This window comes from Lissotriton helveticus, chromosome 7, assembly GCF_964261635.1.
Source record: "Lissotriton helveticus chromosome 7, aLisHel1.1, whole genome shotgun sequence".
Lineage (NCBI taxonomy): Eukaryota > Metazoa > Chordata > Amphibia > Caudata > Salamandridae > Lissotriton > Lissotriton helveticus.
Genome location: NC_136068.1, coordinates 868762669 through 868788037, shown reverse-complemented (window position 1 = coordinate 868788037; position 25369 = coordinate 868762669). Strand labels below are relative to the sequence as shown.

Genomic DNA, 25369 nt, shown 5'->3' with positions numbered 1-25369 from the left:
CAAACTCACAACTCAATATCACACAACATTTATGGATTGCAAATATGGCATAATGTTAAACAACCGAAAAATAGATTCACTGACATGTCCTTACAGAGATATCCATTTTCGACTTCCCTGTTTGTCTCTATGAAAGTACGGAGGTCATGGACCTTTGCGTTTCAACGCATTTCCTACAGAGACAGAATGAACAGAACTTTTTGATATATTAGGCCCTTGAAGTGAAAGACAGCTTTGATTTTACTGCAGAGTGGCAGCGCTGTTTCCATGTATTAGTCAATTTAAGCAAGACCTATAGCACTGTACATTAGTGAAAATATACGCATGTATTCACCTTTATACAATCGTATAGAAATTTTGAATCTACAGATAGCTAAAAGGCAGAGCATAGCCGCACCTGGGGCTGGTTTTGCAAACGTAGTGTTATGATCAAAACCAAGTCCTTATCAGCAACAGATATGTCTCCTCACTAGCAGCAGACAATGCCAACCACGCGTGTGCATTTGATGTATGTAGAGAGAGAAAGAGCTGACATGGAAACATGACTCCTACTCGAGAATTATGTCACAGATGAAATGATCAAAGCTCTGTACTCGTCATACGGCAGTACGATAGGGTCCACACTAAACCCTAGGTCATAACCTATCTACTTACCTACTTTTGATGTCATGACCATTAATTCACTTGTCTCTCCTGAGCCAGAAAGTATCACGAGCTTTAACCAGTACAAATTGGGCTGTTAAACGCTTTCAACTTCTCACAAGATGGCAGATGGGGAATACAGCCTCTCTTCCTAGGATGACTCACCAACAGATTACTGGGCTAGTAAACAAAATTACCCCAGTGACCCATAATTTGGGGGTCATGTGTGGCAGGGGGAAAAGGTGTGAAGTCTCAAGGGCAGGAGCTTGAAAAGCAGATTCTGACAGTCAGTTTTCACATAAATTAAAACAAAATCTGCTGCAAAGAAGTTGGCAACTTGGACAAATGTGGCAGTGAATCAGTTCTAGCTTGCTTTATTGATCACAAAAAGTATGTATATTAAAATATCTTACAGTGTTAAGACACCTGCTGCAGAGATCTTTGTGTGCCCAGGAATTTTGAGATTATTAAAGCAGTAAGATAGCTCTGGTGGTTAATGCATTTCTGAGAGAGTTCTGTGCTTTCTCCAGTCACAGTTTAAAAAGTAGCATAGAGTTTTAATGTGCCGGCTGGAAAACATATAGCGCAACATATAGCTCTCGGATTTGTATTAATATTTATAAGTAAGTGGGATACTGCTTTTGTTACTTCCAGTTCATACGTTTCTAGCCTTCTAATGTAACACAGAGATTAATTTACCAGGGATGCATGACGGTACGACGCGGGCTATTACCACGCGTACCGTTACAATGCGTGTTTTACAACGCAAGTCGTTACCACGACTTGCGCTGTAGAGTGCGGACTTAGGAATAGTTTAATTCACTATTCCAAACCCAGTCCCCGTGGATAGTAGGGAAGGTGTTGGAATAGTAAATTAACTATTCCTTGTCCTTGAGCGCCCTCCAGCGCAAGTCGTGGCTACGACTTGCGTTGTAAGAGACGCGTCGTAATGGTAGCGCGGGGTAACATCTGCGTCGTAAAGGATGTTCCCCATTTACCAACATCAAGCTACATGCAAACTTCATTTCTTGGGTTTAGTTCTATATTGTTTTTTTCTCAATCTGTTATTGTTCTAAGTTTGCAAAAAGTGTTCATTTAGGAAGTAATAAAGTCATGTTAGCACAGACAACCCCAATCAGTGTGGTACATTTTATATCCAGTCTTTGTTTTTTCCCCCAACCATACACTCTTAACATATAATGTCTACAAGTATGGATGATAATGTGATTCCTACACCTTATATTCCTCATTGATTTATATAATATTTCCTGCACATTGATTTACACACTTGTATATTTATTGTGTCTGTGTGTGATGTAAAGTGCTGTGAGACCCTAAGTTAGGGTGAATTACACCAGAAAAGAATTAAACAAAAAATAAATTAGTAAGAGCAAGTTAAATAGTTATTTGTGCAATTAGTCATCCAGACAAATACATGTGCTATTGTACAGTGCAAGATCAAAAAACATTGGTTCTTATTAGAAATGCAACTGGTTACAAGATGCAAGGACAAGCAGCTCAATAGCAAGATACAATGGGAGTGTTCGAGGATATAGTATGGAGAAAAAAAAAGTTGTCATATATTGATTGTGTTAAGAATTATCTGTATTTTTCTTAAATGCAAATATGTGAAGTATCCCACATGAACAACTGAACTAAAAACAAACAATAAAGGGCAATATATTTATTCAGACAGTACAAAAAAAGAAATATAAGTTTCTAAACTGTGACAAGAGACCACATGACTAAATCATCAAAATGCAAGTGAGCCCTTTTATCAATCAAAGGGTCGGATAATTGGTTTGTTTGCATGTGTCGATGACGTTTCAACCTTCTTTGACATATGGGGTCTATTCAGGACTAAAGGATAATGGATACTCCTGATGGAATCCTAATTAATTCACAAAGAGGACACATCCCCAGAGTGTAAAGTAAAGGGGAAGGGCAACCTGGGCAGGAATCCCAAGGAAATGGAAGTGCATCACAAGCAATTGCTCGGATTGGATTGGGTTGGCTGACATGTACACAGGGGCAAGGCTGGATCTCAGCAGCTTTCCCTGACTCCATGGGATTAATTTCTGCCACACAGCTCTTGTGCCTCTCTTCATCGCCAGCTCATTTCTGCACCAATCGTTGTGTCCGGTTGTTCCAGTCCAAACACTCACTTGTGATACACTTCGATCTTCTTGGGGTTCCCGCCTTTAAGAAAGATACAGATAGTTCTTAACACAATTAATGTATGCCTGCTTCTTCCTCGAACAATCCCATTGTACCTTGCAATTGAGCTTGTCCTTGCAGATTGTATCCAGTTGCATTTCTAATAAGAGCTGTGTCTTTTTGACACTGTTTAATTCCCTGCTTCTTATTGAGTAGGGTTGGCTTTTGTTTTTGTTAGAATTCTTACAGTGCAAGCACATCTCCTACCAAGGGGAGTTGAACAAACTGAAAAACTTGCCTCCACATCATAGTTACTACAGTGCTTGGCAGGTGATAAGCTCTGTGCCTTTGTTTCCTTCCATTCCATGGGCATATAGGTGTTAGGTTACGGAGGGCTCCCAGCCAGAATGATACTTGAACAAAAGAAGGGCTGATGGTCCTTTAAATCATACCATTGTTTTGGGCCTGCAGGTTGCTGCTTCGAGCGAATGGAAAGCAGACAACTTGCTGGCAGGGCTGAACTGTGTCCCATGTCAGAATATGACACCAGGGAAAATTCAACATTTTTCCTTGGGCCGGCCGAATCCCAGATATGGCCCAGAAATAACTTCTAGAACCAGGATCCAACATGAGCACCCTACTTTCCAGCAGTGCCTAATATGAGAAAAACAAATGTCAACAATGACTGCCAGAACCAGGATCCGGCAGGATCCATCTACTTTCCCGCACTTCCGAATATGAGAAAAACAAATGCAGCTCAAAAGGGATGCATTCGGCAGGAATCACAAAGAAACAGTCATCCTCTACACAGAGAGCCACATCATTCTATGCGTCGCTCTTCCCTGTACAGGAAGAGAGAAGAGAAAGAGTGGCCCATCAAAAAAAAAGAAAAGTTCAGCAAGGAGAGAGGGAGAAGGGGAAGGTTGTTCGGCTGGGAATTCACAGCAGTACAAACTGGTGCAAAGCACACATCGATGATTGGTCCAAGACTAAAAGTCCTAAGATTGCCAGCCTAATCTGCAGAAGATGTAGAATGGAGAGATCCACCATTCTCTCTGTAAGTTCCAAACATTCCCCTGAGATCACTGTCATAACAACTTACACAAACTCTAACGTCCTTGCCATTTCATGCCCTTGACATGCTTTCACAGGTTCACAGACTTCACCACTCATTCCAGGCTCAGAAACTCATTTGCATGTAGTTCTTACAACTACCCTAAGCATAACACAGCATATACGAAAACCACAATCTCCGACTGGCGTGCAGACAGAGGGGGTGAGCCGCTTGCAAAGAAACACAGCAAAAACATGAGTCATCATAGATGCAGATCTTACTTCTCCCTTCACCACTATTCCATCAAGAAAATGGCCCCAAACATTCATGTGTCAAAATTGGGGGTAAATTAGCTGCACCTAGTGTGGTGTCTTGCGTATTATAGAGAGCGGGACCCCTTTTGTTCCGGACAGACTCTGTCGTCTAGTGACGTAAGTGATTGGGTGTGGTTGATAAAACTCATGACGCAGTACGTATCAGTTAACGGTCACACTGTAGAGAATAAAGACATGTAATACCGAGCTCCATGTGTGACGTAATTTATTCACATGCTACCGGGCTGGGGAGGACGCTACACTTATTAATATGGAAATAGACAAAATAAGTGCCGGTCTAATCATTTTCAAAATGAAAGCTAGCAAATTTCAATTTGACCTTTAGGATTGGAGCAGAATTACAATAGAAAGGCTAGTATCCAATATGCACATATTAAGCCCTGACATTGCAGACTCGTAGAAAATGTAACACAATTTTGTACCAAAAATGACATTTTTTAAGACAAGTCTAGGGAAAATTGTGGCTAAATGAGGATTTCGTATTACATTAGTGCCTAGCACAGCTACCATCAATCTTCGTAGGTGTCAGAGACGACCTCAATACATCTCACCTGCATTATGCGTGAACTCTGGATTTTCTTTTCCAAATGTAATCACTGTTTTCTGGGTCTGTCGCCCTTCCTTAAATGCAAAGTGTCACATTTTAAGTGGCCTAGACAGCGACCCTGAAGACCATTTTGAGAGAAAAGGGCATTTATGTTGCATCTGTCACACAGAAGACACGTCTTGGCATTGCCCAACAAATCACTTAGTTTAGCAATGCCAAGCTTTAGAGAATAAAACACGAAATGCATTTGTACGGCCTCAAAATATCCCCGTTAAACCTGATTGGCTGTTGGCGCCTAATGTTTCATTTTCCATTAGCGCTTGCCTAATCGGTAATTGATGACCCCCTGTAATCACGCGCAGGAATTCATGACAGTCACTTGGAGTGTAATTTTCTGAAATGATTAAACAGACTTGACATCTCTCCTGCACACAATGCACAGTGCGTTTTACATGTTGTAATTACACCTAGCACCTGACGATGCCTTTGTTGAAGCACTTTCTTATGGGAAAGAGGGAGTCTTACTAATGATTTAATGAAATGCTTTTAGAAACATTACAAACGGATAGTGCAGAATTATAAAAAGCTCTGCCGAGTGACTGGAGCCGAGATGAATGCTTTGTTCATCGCGCGCGAAGGAAGGCGCGAGGCCTCCCTGTCGGGCTTATTGTGGAAAAAGGCGACAGCGGCGTTCCGTAGCTGGCGGTATGACATCTCAATCAATGAGCGTTCCTTAGCTGGTGGCAGGACATCTCAACCAATAACAGACCAGAAAACCAGCTCTCTGACCTCTGATGTGTGTTTGCATATTGTGTTGGATAGGATTTTGGGATGCCTCTCCCTGTCATGATTTCGATGCCCGTGACGTCCTTTAACATATCCTTTAAAGGAATGTGTCATTGCTAATATATGTCGCATTTAATATAAATATTGACTCCATTTATAAGTGTTTGCATTTGTGGTTGCATTTCTGAACTGGGGTTCAGAGACATTTGACTCATTTTGGATTGCTGTAAATGTTCCAAGTATTAATTCAGTAATAGAACAAGACTTCCTGTTCTCCCACCCAAAAAAACTATTAGGTGCTTTAGTGGATATCAGTAGCGGCTCTCAATACTCGCGGGTGGAAGGGCGGGGAGGTAGGGTCACGTGGGGGTTACCGCGGGTGGGGGGGCGTTAAAATAAAAATAAAAGAAGAGAACTTACATGACCGGGTCTCGCCCTGCCTCTGCTCAGGCATGCTCTGCCCCCTCCTGCAAGCCAATCACAACGCTGCAATGTGCAATGGCAGCGTTGTGATTGGTGCAAAGTCGCGGACGGGGCCCAGCCTGGCACCAGTAGGAAGGCCATTTTCTCTATGTAAGCTGCATGCAGCTTACATAGAGAAAATGTAGAGTGCGCATGACTGCTTTGGTCGAAACAGTCAGGGTACTCATAGTAGTGCAAAACACTCCTCCCCGAACCGCCCACACGCCCACCCCCAACCAGGCATACCCCTGTCTTCTGATTTCTCGCAGCGCGAGAAGCAGAAACATAAAAATGGTATTAAAAATACCATTTTATGTTTCTGCTTCTCGCACTGCGAGATAGCAGTGGGGCCAGGCCCGGACTGGCAGTTGCGGGCACCGGGCAATCCCCCGGTGCGCCGCAAGGGTGGGTGCCGGTTTTGGGCCCTGGGGGCCGTTTTTGTTACAGGGCCGTTTTTGCAGCATAGCTGCAAAATCGGCCCTGTAACAAAATCGTCCAAAAACCGGCCCCGGCAAAGAGCTCGGTCGCACCCCCAGGGGGCCGGCCGAGCACTTTGCCAGGGCCGGTTTTGGTTCTCAGTCCGGCCCTGAGTGGGGCGGCGCTCCTCCGCCCTAATGGAGGAGCCACCCCTGGAAGACATATCCATCATTAATTATCGTATGTACTTGGACTGCAGTCAGTAAGACTATCTTTATTCGCTTTGGCAAAGTAAATCATGAAAGTACCATGAAAGCAATTCGGTATCATCGATAAATTCATTTTCAATTATTAAAATGAAATTTCAAAAATGAGCATAAAACATCCTCGATAAAACCAAGATAAATAAATAAGATACGTTAAAATGATCTAATAATTGCAGATACAATAGGGCTGGTATTGCTTGCTTTAAAATTCAGAGGCAAAAGAAGAGAACGAATATGCTTGTTTTGTAGGCCGGCCCATTTTGGACAAATAAAAATAATATGTAAAGTGTCTAGTGCAGAGGCCATGTCACATGAACAAGGGGGAGGGAGGTCTAACTGCTTGTGCCACCCCACTAATAATTGTGGGAACACGTTAAAAAAAAATGTTAAAAGTCTTCTGTGCATTATCAGCATGTCTAGCGTTAAATACAATTCTATTCTACTCATAGAGTTCAGCATCACATATTGCATACACAACTCATGTGTGAGCATATGCCTATTTATTCTTGGACTCCCTCTTCAGTTGGCTTTTGCCCAGTTCTCTCAAAGTTGTTTTTCTATAACTCAGCCATGGTATATATTAATAGTAATCCATTCTCATACAGTCTCTTAAGATCTTCGTATTGAACTCTAGTTCACTTTTAAGCCATATGGATATCCATAAGTATGGAGCGAATTCGTATGTAATCTGCAATGAAACCTGCACCCAACTCTTCATTCACTATCTCTGCGGGTACACTCTAGAGCAGAGGTCTTCAAACTGTGGGGGGCGGCCCCCGGTTGGAGGGGGCATGGATGGTTTCCCAGGGGGGCACAAATACCTCTGCAGATGCATGTAAATGAAGATGGCCTGCAAGTGTGGCGATCTTTATTTGCTGCATTTCCACAATGTTTTAATTTATTCCAGAGTACAGTGAGGGCAGGGGTAATTAAATCTGCTGGCAGGGTCAAGAAGGTTGCTTAAAAATAAATCTAGTGAGCACGAGGAACAGTGTACGCAGCGCACACCACTTATCAAGTCATCCCCGATGGCTCTGAGGTGCACAGAATTTATTGCGGGCGTGTGCGGTGGTTCAGTCAAAGGCCTCCGCCATGGTAACACCGTAATGCATACCATTGTATACATTGTATTACCAGTTGAGGACCATATAGGAGTGACCGGAATTGCAAGCTGTTAGGACAGAATGCTGAGCTGTGTCAGTCAAGCTATGAACACAGAAATGTGATATACAGAAGCCCCTCGATACAGGGTTCAGGCACCACTGAAACAGCTAAACAGTTCAAATGGGGATTATCACTGGCGTCATTTGTATACAAGGAGGAGCCACATGCAAGCGGGCGCTGCTGCCTGGTAGTTTCTGTGAGGTTTTCGCATTTTATACACACTAGAACCGATGTAAGTAAGTGGTTTGTGTTTTCACAGTAAAGGTCTGGCATTTGGAAAAGTTAATGCTATTGGCTTCATAAATTGTAATGTTCGTTGTTTACTTTTTGGGTCTGTAGTGCAGTGATTGTTTAAGGAAAAAAGTGCACATGATTCTATATTATTAGAATTAGCTGGGACGTTAAGGAGTTGGGGGGTGGAGGGCTATGAAGACAGGAAGATGAGGAAGGTGGACAGAGGTTTAGGTGGAAAAAGATGAGGCATATGGTAGAATAGTAAAATGAATTGAACATGCTAAGGATGGAAAAGGCAAATAGAAAATTGCAAGAGGTAATGGAAATAAAAACTGGTAGATGGTTGGTAGGTATGTCAGATGTACACTAGGAGAGCAACAGGGGAAGCCTACTCCTGTACATGTGTGTTTCTCATAAGGAACAACTTCAAGAAATCATCTTTAGTAGTCTACTGCCCTTAATGGCCCCATGTTGTTAGTTTCAATGTTCCCATGCTGTTAGTTTGCTTGTTAAAGTTGCAGACGTCAAAATAGGTTGTTTTCTTTTCCTTGTGGTTCTGTTTCAGTGGGGACACTTTGCTAATTTTTTATTATGTTCAGTGAATCGAGTGTTTCATGTGTCTGTTATTGTGCATTAAGGAAATTGATAAATTTTCTCAAAAGCACATATGGTGGAGATATTCGTGACTCATTGTGGACAGCCTTAATTGCATGTGGTGGCTAATTAGGTCTTAGAGAATTTGAATTTTTTCTGAATGGTACCTAGGAGTGCCATTGTTTTGTTAGAGTACTAGTGCCTACTGAGGCACAAGTATTGTAAATATGGTTTATTTAGCTCTGTGATTGATTGTTCGTGGGGCAGGGTGCCTGCCCCTGAACATAGCCACGTCCCTCCCGCTCCCCCAATCTATACATAAAGTTTTGGAGGGGCCGCAACCTCAAAACGTTTTGCTTAAGGGGGCTCAGAGCAAAAAAGTTTGAAAATCTCTGCTCTAGGGAATCCACAACATTCTTCTGAAGAGTTTATTTTGAGCTACTTGTATCAGGTGACAAGACTTTTATCCCCAGATTTCCACCCTAAAAGACACAGTTGGTACACATTTCATATGATATAGATATAATAAAGACTTGATATACTTTCGGTTGCCCTCTTAAAAGATTCAATGTGTGATCTCATCAAGGGATCCCAAGTTTATTTTGTTATCCAGCAAGATGACAAGGTAACACAATTTATCCACATTTCCAATACGATGATCTTTAATTGAATATGTTTTCTTTTTGGCATTTTTCAGACCTAGTGTCATGGTGCAAGACTTGGTGTAATTCATTTTCAGACCCAAATTTTTCAAAAAATCGATCCAATAGAAAATATAAGCCATTAGCTGTACAAGCTGTAAGGACAACATCGTCCATGTACAGTAAAGGTTAAACTACTCTATTTCCTACCGTCTGTACATCTTTGCAATGTCCTCCTGAAAACTGATCTAATCGGTTAAGATAAATAATAAAAAGCATGGGAGCCAATATGAATCCCTGCTGGACCCACCTCCTTAGTTGACAGTGCATAGTGCATTCTCCCATTGGCCCAAATCCTACAGAGGATGCAAGCACTGAGTGGTAACCATGCAAAAAAGCCAAGAGACCATCATTCACATATGAAGGCCAAGTGAATGCTTTCCCTTCTAGCAACTGGATATTTGGTAATTAATAAATAAAGATTAAGATTTTGTTTCACTGTTCTTCATCCTGGTCTAAAACCATATTGAGTTCCCAACATGATTTTCTTGCTGTTTGCCCATTCCATTTGTCGAATTAGCAGGAGCCTACCCAGAACTTTCACTTTGGCTTCTATCAACGAGATTGGTCAACAACACACTGGGTCCGCTCGATTCCCTTCTTTTAAAATTAGGACAATAACTGACTGCTTTAAGGATGTGGTAATGTGGCCTCATGCTACTACATTTAGATGTTGAGTGATTAGTGGGACCCAGAGGTGAGCACATGAATTTAAAATGTCCCTAGTTACCCCATCTAGGCCAGGCCCCCCTCCCTGGTGTAAGTGCTGCTACATCTTCCCTCACCTCCTCCAAATCAAATTGTAATGTTGTCTTTCTATCATAAGGTGCAAAAGGGTGGGATTACTATTGCTCACATAAATGTGTTCAAAGAGAGTGACCCATTTCTGCGATGGTATAGTTTGGCCCATATCCGGGGCTGCTTCCTCTTTTAAAGGTGTCTGGTTCGCTACTTTCCAGAAGGCTGAACTATCTCTAGAGCTACAGGCCTCCTTCAGCTCTTCCCAGACTTTTCTCTGGAGGACACTATTTTGATTCCTGCACACTTGAGCATAAATCACCATTTAGGGCTGCATCTATCTAACCTTATACTTTTTCTAGTAAGGGAAGTCTGAATCTCTTTAAATATGTTAGAGAATGAGTCCACAATAGCTTGATCAGGGGATTCGATCCACAGGCACATCTCAAAATCAGGACTACACATTTGTACCAAATTCCTCATGAAATCCTCTGGGGTAATCTTACCCCATCCAATTTGTCTGCCTTGCTCCTTAGATTAGAGAGATTCTGTATATGTATTAGTAATCTTATCCCTGCAATCAGACCAGCAAAACTGCGCCATGATTAGATTGTTGTCACTAAAGATGATCCACTCTGTCCTAAACTTGATGAGAAAAGGGATCAGGCATGCAGTCACAAAGACAAAATCAATAGTTGTACTGATGCCTAAACCAGGGGAATCATACTAAACTTTGGTTAAAAGATTAATGGGATTAAATTCAGATACCATAAGATTTAAAATATCTCCCTGACAGGAGTGACTAAAATGAACCTGCTCTGGCTTCTCACACTGACCTGCTTTCCTCCTATTAGTAGTACATAAAGCACAAAGATGTATATTAAAATCCACTACTAGCAAAATGATAGGCAAAAAAGACTAATCAAGAAGGGTCTTTTACCAAAATGTTCTTAATTCAGGTTCCAGCGCTACCTCTTATGAGAGCAAGTTATAAATGGTAATTACCAAAGCCCTGACCGTATGTGGGAAGGATGATAGGACTCCCAGAATAATTCCTAAGTCAAAGGCTACTTACACTATATCACTGTTGCAGCCTTCAATACTCGGGGTCATATGTTGCTCATTATGGTCCACCTCTCGATACCACCATGGTCTGATTTAGTACATAGACTCCATGGAATGATCAAGCGGGGGAAGGGAAGGATGGGGACAGCGTGGAGGGAGACCTGTAGAGATATAACAAATCAGGTAACTCACTGTAATACACACTACCTGGACTCTTTTGCAAGTTTACAGAATAATATTTCTATCTAAATACCTGTAAAGAAAAATAACATCTCTTCTTTTCCTATGTCAGATTATATTAAATATCAGGTAGCTGTACACGTCTAAAGAAATGAAATAACACTTATAAAACAATTACAATTGTGATGCTTCATTGTTTCTCTCATCAAGCTCTCTAAACATCTTACCCACAGACATGCAGCGCTGAAGCTTTACAGGGGTGCAGGGCTGACGTACGTGGTATCAGGTTCCCCTGTACCAAGACAATATAAAGACGGTCCTAGCCATAGGCAGGTCAACAATACTGAGCATTAATATAATAATGTGATTCCTGATACAGATGGTTTTGAATAGCTATTCAACTCCCAGAAAAGTATAGCTATGTTTGTTTACCCCTTTGAAATCCACGTTCTGATAATTCTCAGACAAAAAAGTTAAAGAACAGTTCGTATCTTTCGATCTCACTTTCCACGGGAGAACAAATAATGCAACACGCACACAATGTTATAAAGTAAAGTTTCCAAAGGCATACGGCTCTCAAATTAAACATAACCTAACCTCAAGGATACTCGAGAAACTCCTTCGTTTCCGTATCCAAGGTAGTATCAGGTCATAAAGCGAACTCCCCAAACAAATAACTCTTTTTCGGGTCAGTTCGCCAACAAGTAATGAAGAAAGGCAGCCGCCTTCCTTCTCAGCTTGAATTCACAAGGAAATGTATACACAAATCCCTAGTTCCCTCAATGGAGCAATTGGGGCTCTTTTCACTTTCCCACAAGAACCTCCCAAGGTTCGGCAACGGGACAGCGGTAATTCACAACCAAGGAGTATAAGCTTGCCGCATCCGCTGAGCGGTCAAAAATATGTGCAAGGGCTAAGCGGTGCATGTGTACCCTTACCATAACCAAGAGGACTCGGCATCTCAGTGGGAGGAGTAACCAGCACCCGCAGTTCTCCCTGCAGTGTCTAGATTACTTCCTGATAGAAGAGCGATGTTGTCATCTGCGTGCCTCTCGCAGAGAAACCTGGGTACTGTAGTTCCAGTCACGGAAGGAGGCAAAGTCAGTGTTTTTCCTGATGGAACCTGACAATCACAACCTAACCCTAAAATCACACATGCCACCACTTAGCTCTACCATACAGGGAGGCAACGGCATTAGCCCGGAAGGCAGGGAACCCATCCATGAAAGAGGTCCCTCCCACTCCCAGGTCTCTTTAAAACATACTATCTTAGGATTTGCATAACTCGAGCTCCTACTGATCAGCTAATAATGATCTTATCCCTACAACATTCCAGCTGAGTACTCCCAGTTTATTTTAAGAGGTCCCCATAGAAGCCTATTCCTTCTTCGGTGCTTCTTTTGTTTTATCCTCTACCGAGCGCACCCTTTCATTGGGACCAGCCTGAGGAGAGCCGATCTCCGTTCTATTGAGTCAATATATGTCTGCCAGTACATCAAAACGGTTATAGGTGGGAATCCCACATTGGCTAGCAAGACCAATGTAAGGCACTGTTGTTGCAGCAGACACACCTCTCTCTAGTTGGTTGTGAACCTGAAAGGGACCCAAGTCGCTCTCCGATCGAGCTTATAAAATTATCACAAGGGCAATTATGCAATATTACTGGGTTCATCTGGGTTCTCATACGCGCAAAAAGTAGACTTTTAGCCAGATATGATGAGTTGAAGTTAACAATAATATTATTCCCTTGGTGATCCACCGCTCCAGAGCCAATCCATCCCTTCCTCCTTTTCAGGAAAATGTTATTGGCAAATGTAGATTGGAAATCTTCTGTAACGGCTTAGGCAGTTCACAGTCTTTTTGTGTAACTCTAAATAAGTCTCCTTTTATCCCTTTCTCAAACCAAGAACTCCCACAAGGATTATAAGGTATGGGCAGAAGACTGGAGGCAAGCCTATAACACACTGTGTTTTCACTTGAAGATCCCCTTTCTGCCATTTTCTCCGGCTCCTTGGCCCTGAATCAAATTTGGGCGTTGTCCCTCAGATTGGACTCCATGACTATGTGAATTTGCATGTGTGTTTGAGCCAGTACATGGAGTGTCAGGCCTAGAATTTGTGGTGGGGGTAGGCAATCTGCTGGAGAGTTGTCCCAATAAATGTGGCTCTTGTGGACATGAAGGATCTGCCTTTCTAGTGGCAGCCATAGCTGAATAACAACAGGCCCATTCCAGTGCATCCCTTGACTTTTTAAGATCCAGTAAAGCGCAGTCTATGGCTTCAAGTCTAGAAAATATCGGGAGCAGTTCTGCGTGCTGGAGCTCCATGACTTTTGCTAAATCCTCCCTGACCAGGTACATTGGCCCACCAATGGCCTGCCTCTCCTGATCCCACTCATTCCCCACTGACAACAGGGTTGGATCAGCTTATGTTGTGGCTGAAGTGTCGTCTGGGCGCAATTCAGGCTGTCTGCGCTGAGAGACCTTTTCACTGGGTTTAGGTCTGGTTAAACGCTTCTTGCGTATGGCCTCCCTTCGAAGATGCAGGCTGTCGTGGGAGATGAGCCTGATGGCAAAGATGTTGCATGCTTTGTGGGGGAGAAGCTGGGATTGAAAGCTCTTGAGTCTTTGGCAGGGGAGCTGAAGAGGAAGTGGAAATAAGAAGGTTATTCATAAAACCCAGTTGCTGTGGTAAGGGACAGCCTCCTTTCTGTGTGATCTACTTTGTTATGAATGGCCATCAGAGCGCGCTGAATCATTCTATCAAGTGAGGTGGGTGCGGAAGGGGGTAAAGCCGTGCTTGGACACCTCCCAATTTCCTTTTACCCCTCTTATCACCTCTTGCTCCAATAATGTCAAAACGCGGACCTCAGGTGTGGAAGATCAGCAAACCAAGAAGGGTGGCCCAGCCTCTTCCTGGGATGGACAGGCCCGCGGACATGGCCCGGGCATACCCGCATGTGTTCCACGCTGCCGGAGTCCCTTGGAGCTTTTATAGCATCAGCACCTGTTCCCTCCTCCTCTGCAGACAGGGTGAATGCCGGGGGACTGAGTTCCACGCCAGCAAGGGCGCAGCCAAGGAACCACCAAACAGCAAGTGAGCTTTGTGGACCTGGAGTGAGAGTCCCCTGTAGGCACTTTGTTGTTTAGCAAAGTGTAAATCCACTATCCTCGCCTCAATTTAAATTTCTATTTGGCATTTGAGCATTATGTTTCACTCGACCAACGGTAAAAAAAAATAATGTACAATCGCTTGTTTAAATATTTAAAAATAAGGATTAGAGCAGAAGGAGGTTGTGAAAATGGTGAGAGGTTTTTGGGTGCGTTCGCAAATGGACTAGAGAGAAGCAATTGCTTTAATTCTTCCATTCACAAGCTGCTTTAAAAGCATCCGTCATCTTCCCTTCCATAGTATGTGAGCGTTCTTGTCACCTTCCAATCACTTCTTTTACACCAATGGTCTTCCCATTGTTGTCCTGGCTGACCCATGCAAAGGGGTTGGATCGGACTTTTCTCGAATTCATTCTGTCCTCCCTCGTTCCATGTTCCTTGGAAAGGTTCGATCTGGCTTATATCAATTACTACCCTAAAAGAAAATGTAAAAAACTAAAGTAGCAAAAGAAACTAAATTAGCCCCAGCAGGGCTTAAGTAACTTATCGTAGATGCCTTTCAAGAGCAAACGTTTCCTGAGAAAGCACAATAAGAACTTAGAATTGTGAAAACGTATATGCGCTCACATGTCGACCCAGTTGATAACACCACCTTAGTTCCTAAACACATAATATATAGCCCAGATTGCAGGTTGTTAGTATTCATAGTACGTTCATAGCTTTCTTCACTGCAAATCCAAACACCAAGCATGTTAAAGTTTACACGTCATTTCTTTGCAGAATTCTTTATGACAGAACATTGTTATACATCATCAGATTTATAGCACCTCAGGGCACAATCAGACAGCCAACAAAAGTCTGGGTTGCCCCACCTGCTTTTCTTTAAACAAGGCATACTTATGCTACATATCAGAATCATTTTATTTATAAGTGACTGCAACCAGGGGACTTGAGGAAACCGATGGAACCCTACCATCTTGGGGCACCCGTGACTGACCCAGCCACACCTCAATGAACTGTCCGCCTGTGGTCAGGCCAACCCCCCTCCAGCCTGCCCAGCACCCATCAAAACATGATAGTGAAATCAGGCACAGAACTTTAAGGCATCAACCGTGCCTTAAAGTCCAGTCATACCCCATTTTACTGTTTATCTGTGGGGAATCCAGATACAGAGCCAGTAGGTGTAGGCCATCAGCAGACCAATACTCCTTCCAATCAGCCCAACACCCACCAAAACCTCTCATAGCTAGAGCAGATGTTAATACATGTATTGTGCCTTTAAGTGATACGGTTGCATTTTTTCTATTTACTTCTACCATAGGGCATGCAGGGTCACTGGAGAACATGCCCCTGGGGCATTCTCAGCCATATCAGCAGCTCAGCAGTAGCTGAGGACCATCTCTCTCTTGTGAGCACCCCACCACTGGCTCCACCCAGTGCAAACCATATCTCACATACTGATATCATTCCATTTTTGGGTGGTAAGGACAAAAGGGGGCTATAGCTGTGCAACTCAGGTTCATACGTCCATTGCCCCTCCCATTAACTGATGTCACCCACTCTGCTGAGAGCTGTACCTTTTGGCAAAGAGGAGGTGGAATGAAACAAAACAGCAGAGGGAAGGCTGCTCACAATAGAGAGGTTAAATACAACTTGGCCCCTTGGATCGACTAGTGGAGCACCTTCTGCTGGTAGTTGCAAGGTGCTCTTTGTACTCCCTACAATAATACATGTGATTTAAGTTTAGAGGGCATTTCCTCATTACCCTAAACAGGAAAGGCATTATGAGTAGTCTGGGGGATGTTGAGGGGCTATTCAACTGTAAACGAGGACCTGGAGTATTGTGGGGGGCTGTCATAGGGGCATGGAGTTGCTCTCTTTTCGATAGCATGTTTTGAGTCACTGATGACAATAAATATAGCTGAAGGGATGAATAGGCCTGGGGCCAAATTAGGAGCAAAATTAAGCTGATACGCACTAAAAACAACAGCTAGATATTGGCCGATTTTTTAAAATTATTGTTCACATGCATCATCCACAAAATGTCGCTAGACATTAAATCTTGACTATTATCTAGATCTGCGGACAGCCACAACACGCTGTACATATTTACATAAATCGCTAAATGTGAATAAGCCAGCCCTGTTATGAAACCTACATTTATTTATTGATAATTTTAAGGGGGGGGGGGGAACTGTAGAATGGGAAATCTAAAAAAAAAAAAGAAGCCCATTTCTGATAACCCAAATAATTGCAAAACATTAAGAATTAAATTAATAGAAGTACATTTGGATTTACAGTAAGTGATAAAAATCTACTGTGTTCAAAAAATGCTGAAATATTTTTAAAAATGTAAAGAGAAAACATGGACCTCGTAGTCAGTACCGGTTGGGAACATAGTTGTTTTATTAAAGCAGAAAAAACAGGAAAAGAGACACAAGTAGCAGGAGGCAGGGTAGGAAAAGTGTTAGCAAGAGGCATGATGTTATGGAAGGGGTCCCACAAAAAGTGGAAGAAACAAGAAGAGAGTAGGGAAATACACTAATTTTAATATTGGATGATGGTAGGGGCTGGCGTTGTCCTCAACAAAATCGTGGGAGGAATGAGAAGCAGAAGAAAAAGACAGGGAGAACATGGGAGGGAATAAACAGTGGAAATAGCCAGGGGGTTCAGTGGTAATCGCCCAAAACGGCAGTATATAAAAAGAATGACCTTTCAACTAGTAAGAGGAAATTGGAAGGGAAGGAGGAGAAGGAAAATGGTCTATTCAAACTCAGTAGGGCAAAAACAACAGAGAGAACAAGAACCCATTTTTAAAAGTAATGATGTTCACACGTTATAAATAACGCATTTAAAAATCAGCAATTAAAAAACAAAGATAATCTGCTAATTGGCTGCTACCAAATGGAAAATTCCATTCATCTTGGACACTTATGTGAAATTGATTCTCAGAATTGGTATTCTATTAACTGATTTATTTTTATGAATCACATACAAATTAAGAAAACAGATGAGAAGAGATTAGAGTAATTGAGATGCTTCTGGGAGTAGATGAAACTCTGATTGAGCAGAATGCAAACGTTTTGTCACAGTGGCCCAATGAACCAGTCTGAAGCACTCTGTGTGGTTTCTTTTATTGTCTTTTGTTGTATAGAAGAAATTATCTTCTTTGCAATAGTCCATTTGACTTAAGTGCATGTAACAGCAATTTTTTTACTGGAATTATTGTATCTTTTCTTTGACAGATGTGAAAAGTTGGCTGGTGATGTTTGGATTTCAGCTCAGCAACATCATTCCTGGGTTCCCAAGAGCACAAAACTACTTTGTGCCTCCTCCTTATGAACTGACAGCAAGTCAAGAATGTGAAAATGGACAGGTAAGCAATGCTCTCATTGCAAATGGGTCATCGTCAGCACAACAGATTGCAGATAGTAAGGCACAGTATGGGTCAGCTCTGCAGGTTGCTTGATTTCCTGAACAGTATTTTATTACAAATCAGTACAATGGCTGTGAATGGTGACAGGCCTTTCTAATCAGGATTCAGGAGCGAGGGTGCACATATGTAAATTATCTTTCGGTTTAAATTTTAGCCACCACAATCCTTGTGCACTTTACTTTTTTAGTTGTCACGTTGTATTTCATTATTTTATAAGCAAGTCTATCATTTTATGAATTCAGAAAATGTTCGGCCTGGAATTCTGGGGCATATTATCAAGGACAGGCGATACATTATCGCCGCTTTTATCACATCTAACATGGGCTTCGATTGGAATTCATAGAGCATATTATCAAGGCCATTATCGCCGCTTTATCAGCAGTTTCCTGCCGATAAAAGCGGCGATAATGTATCGCCTGTCCTTGATAATATGCCCCTCTGTTTCAAAATGTATTTGCATGAGAGGTTTGACACCCAAAAAGAGTATGTTAAGGGGGCTTTTAGTGGTGGGCGATAAAGCAACATTTGCCGTAAATCGACTTAAGTTAAATTTTTCCCACCGTGGGTTTTCTCTGCCTATTTGAGAGTCACCGAACCTACTTTGTTTCCATTGGTGAAACCTCTGCTGGCTCTGTTGTCTGCCCATCTGCCTCACAGCCACTGACTTTAAAGTGTTGGAAGGTGTACACCTTTTTTAGTGTGGGTCCTTAAATTCAATTTTTTTCTTCCTAGTATTGCTATGCAAAACACAACAACACCACGACAGAGCAAATTAAATATGCCTCCTGCATTGGGAGCAGTTGTCTGTTTTATATGAAATACATTTGTGTAAATGTAATAAAAATACCAACTTTGCCACCAAAATCTGCCTTTACTGCTGGCACAGACATTGTGGCTGAAAGGCACCTTGTCAAGGGAATATTTGGAGAAATGTCAGTGAGTAAAACTCTGGCTCATATTTGGCAGCTTGGCCTAATCAGCAATACAATCTCTCTGGGTAAAGTGCATTGAGATAGTGGGCTTCCTAAATCAATCAATGCAACAATAGAGTCAAGAAATGCAGAATTTACAATGTGCATACTAGGTTTAAGCAGTAAAGAAACAACGTTTCAAAATGAAAAAAAGGTGTATAAGGGGATTAAAAGTTATTTCATCAACAAACATATCATCAAATATTGCTACGGAATAAAATTATGTTTTTTTTTTCGGTGCAGTGAGTTAGCAGTAATCTCTGGCTAACTTGAGTTTACCTGAAAATCTGCTCTGATTTAGAGCATGGCACCTCGCATTGCTGGCAGACTTTAATTTCAATCATTCATGAGTGGGTGTTTTGAAAAATCAGACATTATTTTATGTTGCTGGGTCTCAGCAGGTATTCGTTATTGCTTCAAATATGATTGTCAAAATAGATGCCCGCAATTCATGGTTAGAAGAAAAGATATATTTCCCGGCCATCAAATTCATAAACACTAGAGAATCTCCGAGACAATATTGGAGATTTCTCTTCAACCTTAATCCCTATAAACTGCTATCTGACAGGGTGCCAGTCTTTGTCATTGTTGGATACAACATCCCAAATTGATCTTTGGGCCTGATTATGAGTTTGGCGTTCTTCCTGATGGACTGACGCTGTGGCAGTCCCAGGAAGACCAGCAAACCCGTGGCATCCCCGCCCGCCAGATTACAACAGTAATCCAGGGCTAGCAGGGTTCTGGTGGCAGTGTCATGGTGGCAGGAAGGTTAGGTTTATAGGAGAGCCTAAAGAGCTCACCGCCGCTGTGACAGCCCCTGCAGCAAGTGTGTGCGCCCTAAACTCACCCCCATGGGTAGTTTGCGCCGGGCCCTGTTGGGGGCCCCATTACATGCCTTTCCACCATGCATTACATGGCAGGGTCCCCGCCAATAAATACGTGGCGGAAAAGCAGGTCATAATCTGCTGGCCGGTCCCTGCATCGGCACCACCACAATTTTGGCCTACTTTCCCCACAACCACGGGATCCTGGCTCTTGGCGGTGGCGACAGTCTTGTGGCGATCCCACCGCCACCATCATAATCGGGCAGGGGTGCCACGCAGCACCTTTAGAATGACTGAGCCCAGAATTCAGCTAAAAGGGAGCTCACTGTAGACGTGTACTTTTTTCAAGATACTGGTGCCCACAACCAAGTTCCAGAATAACCATGTATCTTTGTTTCTGATTGTCATCCACTTTCCATAGTATGTTCCCAGTTGTGCAATCGTGTATCAGTTTTAGATTTACACACTTGAGTATCTGAAGTAGGTTTTTATCCTCTTTTACACTGAATGCAGTCATCACTTTCTCCAATACAGCGTTGTATACCTGGCTCTCTTTACTGTTGGCATAATAGGTCAGACATTTTGGCATTAAAATCAGCTGTACAAATAATAAAACATTCAGGATTGTCAGGAGATGCATTTTCTCTAGCATTGGAAGTAAACCAGTAGTTTGCTCAGTACCTCTGGGTGGTGCGCACTGGCACTCATTTTGGGGCACCGGGATTTATTTTTCATCATCTTACTTTGATACTGAACAAAAAAGAGTAAGGCAGAAAAAGAAGGAGGAAGAGAAAGGTAGGAAAACAATGACTAAATGAGGAAACGTGTACAAAAACCATGCACGAGTGAAATTAAGAGACAGGGAGTGCAGGGTGGGGAAAGAAAGGCCATGGGGTTGAAAAAAAGAGTCTTGGCATTTGCCAAAGCGATGACGCTGCACATATTTATTTATCTATCTAGTTATCTTTTTATGTTTACAAATGTAGCACTCCGTGGTGCAAACGTTGATTCTTGAAATAGCCTTTACGGAGTTGCCAATGTTTAGACATATTAGTTCGCCTTTTTAAATTTTCTTTGTGCTATATTATTAATTTGTGCACTGTTTATATGCTCGTTGAAAACAGCGAAAAGCCACCTGTTTGGACAGTAGTTAGCATATTTGCACCACAGAATTAGAAATTGTCTTGTAAATCCCTTAAATGTTGATCCTTGTTGAGCGCTACTGTTCTGAACTACCTAATAACCAGTCTCGACTCAAGCAGTTCTTAAAAGCCTAGGCATAACTATATATTTCGCCATTTTAGTGCTGCCCCTCGTTTACAACAGAGACATTTCTGAAGCCTGGGCTGTCAGTTGTGGTGCGGCACTAAGGCGGCTGCCTACAGGCGCTTTAAAGTAGCACAGGCGCTATTTGTAAACTTTTGCCCGTGGGTTAAGGCCGGCGCTGCTGGCCTCTCTCTATGCTGTCCTCTCAGACCCAACATCCACCCCACGCTTTTTATCATCCGAGTAACGACTGTTTCATAAGCATATCCCTCTCAGCGAAGCCCGCATCTGCTTATTATCTCTTGCACCAGCCTTGATTATTATCGTAATTGCAGTATCATTAGCTCTTCAAATGAGGACCCTTGAGTTCTGACTTGATTAACAGCGGCACCGGGAAATCTGGAGGTAGCTGAACATCTGTTCTACCTATCGCGCACCATCATTACCCTCTTGGCTTTTTATGTGCAGTCGTAAACACGCGGCCTGCACGTATTGTTCTCTTCAAGAATAATTTTATACACAACATAAAACCAAACTGCACTGTTCCCTATACGTGCATACATTAATTTGGCCATAAAACCGCAAGCTCTCCATGACAACTTGGAAGTTAATTATCAAAAAAATCACTTTTTTCTGGTTAGTTTCCCATTTCCTAAGCCCTGATTGCGGTGACGTCGCAAGGTCATAAAAGAGACCAGGCCCGTCTATTCCCAAGGCGCCATTTTGTTTATTATGCGAGCGAGAGGTTGTAAGGCGGTGTGTGCTGTGGGCGGGCGCAGCGTGCAGCATTGAAAGTCCCTTCGGAACAAATAAGAGGATATATGTGTGCTGCGCCATTCATAGCCATACGTCTTATGTTGAATTGGCTCCATTGTCAATACGCTATTAATGCCTTGCTAATGCATCTTCTGAGAATGCCTTCATGAATATTCATCGCGTACGTGCAATGTAATAGGCTCTCCTTGGTGCTTGATGAATGGGATCTCCTTCTGAGCTGCCCACTCGTTTACAGCCCACTTCATAATGCAACAGGGAGACCTTTCTCTTGCACCCTGGGCATACTTAAACGCTGGCCTAGAACGGCTCCCCCATGGAAACAGAATTACACCGAGCTCCTTTCCATAAGCCCTGTGATTCCTCTAGCGCGTGCTAGCCTCCCTTGCAATTAAAAATCACATTACTGTAACACTATCAGACAAATCCTTATATAGTACATGGAGCATTGCCCTTTGAAGCCCCTTCCGTATTGTGATTCATACGGCTTTACAGAAGGCACCATTACATACATGAATCATGTTTTCCCTTGTGTGCTAGTTTATTTTAGGGTGAACGCATAACAAAAAAATATATGCATATTTATATATCTGCCAGTTAACTAACATATTTCTTTTTCTTTTGTAGCTAATTACCGGTGTCCAGCAGGCCACTGAGCGGCATAACCAGGAATTTATGGCTCTGGAGGGCCAGACCATATTAAAACAGCTTCATGGAAATATACGGGAGAAGCCCGGGCACTGGTTTGCCACCACCACCCCAATTATCGGAAAAGGAATTATGTTTGCTATCAAAGAAGGCCGGGTTACCACTGGCATTTCCAGCATTGCCAGTGAAGACAGTAAGAAAATTGCCTTAGTGCTCAACAGCGCCCACTATCTGGAGAAGATGCACTACAACATAGAAGGGAAAGATACCCATTACTTTGTTAAGATTGGGTCTTCAGACAGTGACCTTCTCACCATTGGCATCTCAACAGGACGAAAAGTTCTGGACAGTGGCGTTAACGTAACAGCCTCCCAACCCACCGTTCTTGTCAACGGAAGGACTAGAAGGTTCACAAATATTGAATTTCAGTACTCAACATTGCTGCTTAACATCCGCTATGGCTTGACCATCGATTCGCTCGATGACGAGAGAGCAAGGGTGCTGGATCAAGCCCGGCAGCGGGCTCTGGGTGCAGCATGGGCCAAAGAGCAGCAAAAGGCGCGCGATGCAAGGGACGGCAGCCGCCTGTGGACTGAAGGCGAGAAGCAGCAACTGTTAAGTACAGGAAGGGTTCAAGGGTACGAGGGTTACTATGTACTTCCTGTGGAGCAGTATCCAGAGCTGGCAGACAGTTACAGCAACATCCAGTTTTTAAGACAAAATGAAATGGGAAAGAGGTAACAAATTAATCTGCTGTCATCCTGCATTGGATGATTCAGTGGTCACAACTGTTATCTCCTCTCCTAAGGAGATGAAGAGACCTTTGTGGGGCACTTGGTTGAGCTGCTTTGGGACCGATCAGTGGCAAAAATGCTCATATTTTTTGAGTGTATTGTCCACTGTCTGAGCATAACCTACAACCGCCTGGTGTGGACTAATTGCTCCTTGGCAAATGGAACATGCCTATTTAAAGATAAGGAAAGTCCCCCAAAATATTACCCACTTGTTCTGGGTTTCAAGAAACATGAAGGTAGGCCTCATTATTACCTCACTCCACCTACGCGTGAGCGAACTTTCAGAGATGAACGAGGACCACCATCACCCACACACCTGCTGAAAAAGAATATTGATACTGCTTGTTTGATGACTATTCCTAAGGTTTTTAATTTGAGCAAAGTGCATTTCGCATTGAAACCATGACTTTGAAGTGATTCATAGCACTGGAAGCAAAAAAAAAACACGAAGGCATTGGAAGTGGAAGAACGAAAGTGGCATATCTCTGAAAAGTAAACGGCATTTGCACTTGGGCCCTATGCTTGTCTGGCAAACTTATTTTACTCGAGGAGGGGGGTGGAGTGTAAAGAACAAAAAAGATGGCAACTTGGATCACAACAAATTATTTCGTTCTCTTGTTTGTCTTTGAAGACTCCATTGTGGACAGTATAAACACAGTTACAGGGTGTAAAGTCTGTTTAGATTCAGTAGTTTGTCGGTATCAGTTCCAGTAGATGTGTGGGCATTGTGTCACACGACCGCAAATGGGCACCACTTCAGATCACCCTGTACATACGAGAGCCAGATGGCACAAATCACTGTTTCAAATACAGTTCTAAGTGTGTTTGTTTGGTCAAGAAACTGAGACAATCACATTGCCGCCACCACAAAAGTCGAATATGAACTTTGGTAAAATAACTTTTTCTGTTTTTTTTCTTTTTGTAAGATACATGTATGAACTGTTCATTGAGTTTTTATATTTTAATTTGCTGCTAAGCAAAGAATAGAGACAGGCAAAGATAATTTATGGCAAAGTGTTTAAAATGTTTATACATAAATAAAGTCTCTAAAACTCCTGTGAAAATTTGCTTTCAGTTGTGGACTTGGGGAGGGTAGAGAAGACACAAAAGCAATGGATTGTCCACTTCACTTACGCCAACAGACTAAATGGCACACAAAAAACTTCAACCCTTTATTTATTTCTCACTTGTTCCGTTACACTTCAAAACATTCTTAATGCAGGCAGTGCTAAACTGCCCCAAACGTTTGTTATTGAGTTGAACATTTCTACCAGTAAACTTTGTTAAATTTTGAAACAAGTATTGACTCATCCTACACCAGACTTCTGCGTGTTGATTAGATATTTTTACATTTCATACCATGTTACATAACTGGACAACTGATCATCATCATCTTCTTCTCCTTCTCTTTCTCCCCTTCTTTCTTCTCCTTTTTCATTTTCCTTCTTTTTTCCTTCCTTCTTTTTCCAGACCTTATCAAATGACTTCAGATATAACAATAGGTTACAAAGAAATAGTCAAGAACACCAAAGTCTCAATAGATGATAAGAGAATATGATCAAAGAAAATATTTATTTGTGAATGTATGAGTACTGCTCATGTGGGCAGTCTGGAATTCTACTGTAGACTGAGTCCATTAGACGAGTAGAGATCTCAATAAAGTTTATATTAATTTGGTCAGGAAAGCACATAATAGTATCGTTTTTCTATGTTGTTTTCATGTATTGTTTCCTGTTTCCAGGTTATATTAGGAGTACAAAACAATCGTAAAATTGTAATTATCGTGAAAAAAGTAAATTATCTTTAACAATGTGAGTTTTTTGAGCCATAAGATACAGTCCTTGGGACTAGTTCAAGAAATGCAAGAAAAAGAGAGCATATAAATCTCGGTTGAAATGCATCTATTATAGGTAAGCATATTAGTAGAAATGGGATTTCTGGTTGGCTAGGGCATGCGCCTAAGCCAGGCAGAAACCTCCACTCTAGTCAGGGCAAGTGAGTTATATGCTCACCACCTTGGTAGCTTGGCAAATCAGTCAGGCTTATCCTTGAGGTAAGGTGTACAGCGTTTGCGCAACACACACTAACACACCAATATTACACTAGGCACACCATAAAGGAAACTCCACACAAAGGTATGTAAACAAATATAGCCTTTGTATTATCCAGAAAATGCAGTAGTGTCAATGAGTCACATAATGTATA

General features: G+C 42.3%; 1 protein-coding gene across 1 annotated transcript in view; it reads left to right on the top strand.

Annotated features, from left to right (window-relative positions):
• Positions 1-24585, top strand: part of TENM2 (teneurin transmembrane protein 2) — a 1287822-nt gene extending 1263237 nt beyond the window's left edge. Inside the window, exons 28-29 of the mRNA XM_078653379.1 lie at positions 17697-17827; positions 22350-24585. Of these exons, the coding sequence (XP_078509505.1) occupies positions 17697-17827; positions 22350-23111 (893 nt within the window). The 3' untranslated portion in view covers positions 23112-24585. The remainder of the gene's footprint in view (positions 1-17696; positions 17828-22349) is intronic.
• Positions 24586-25369: the final 784 nt, after the last annotated feature.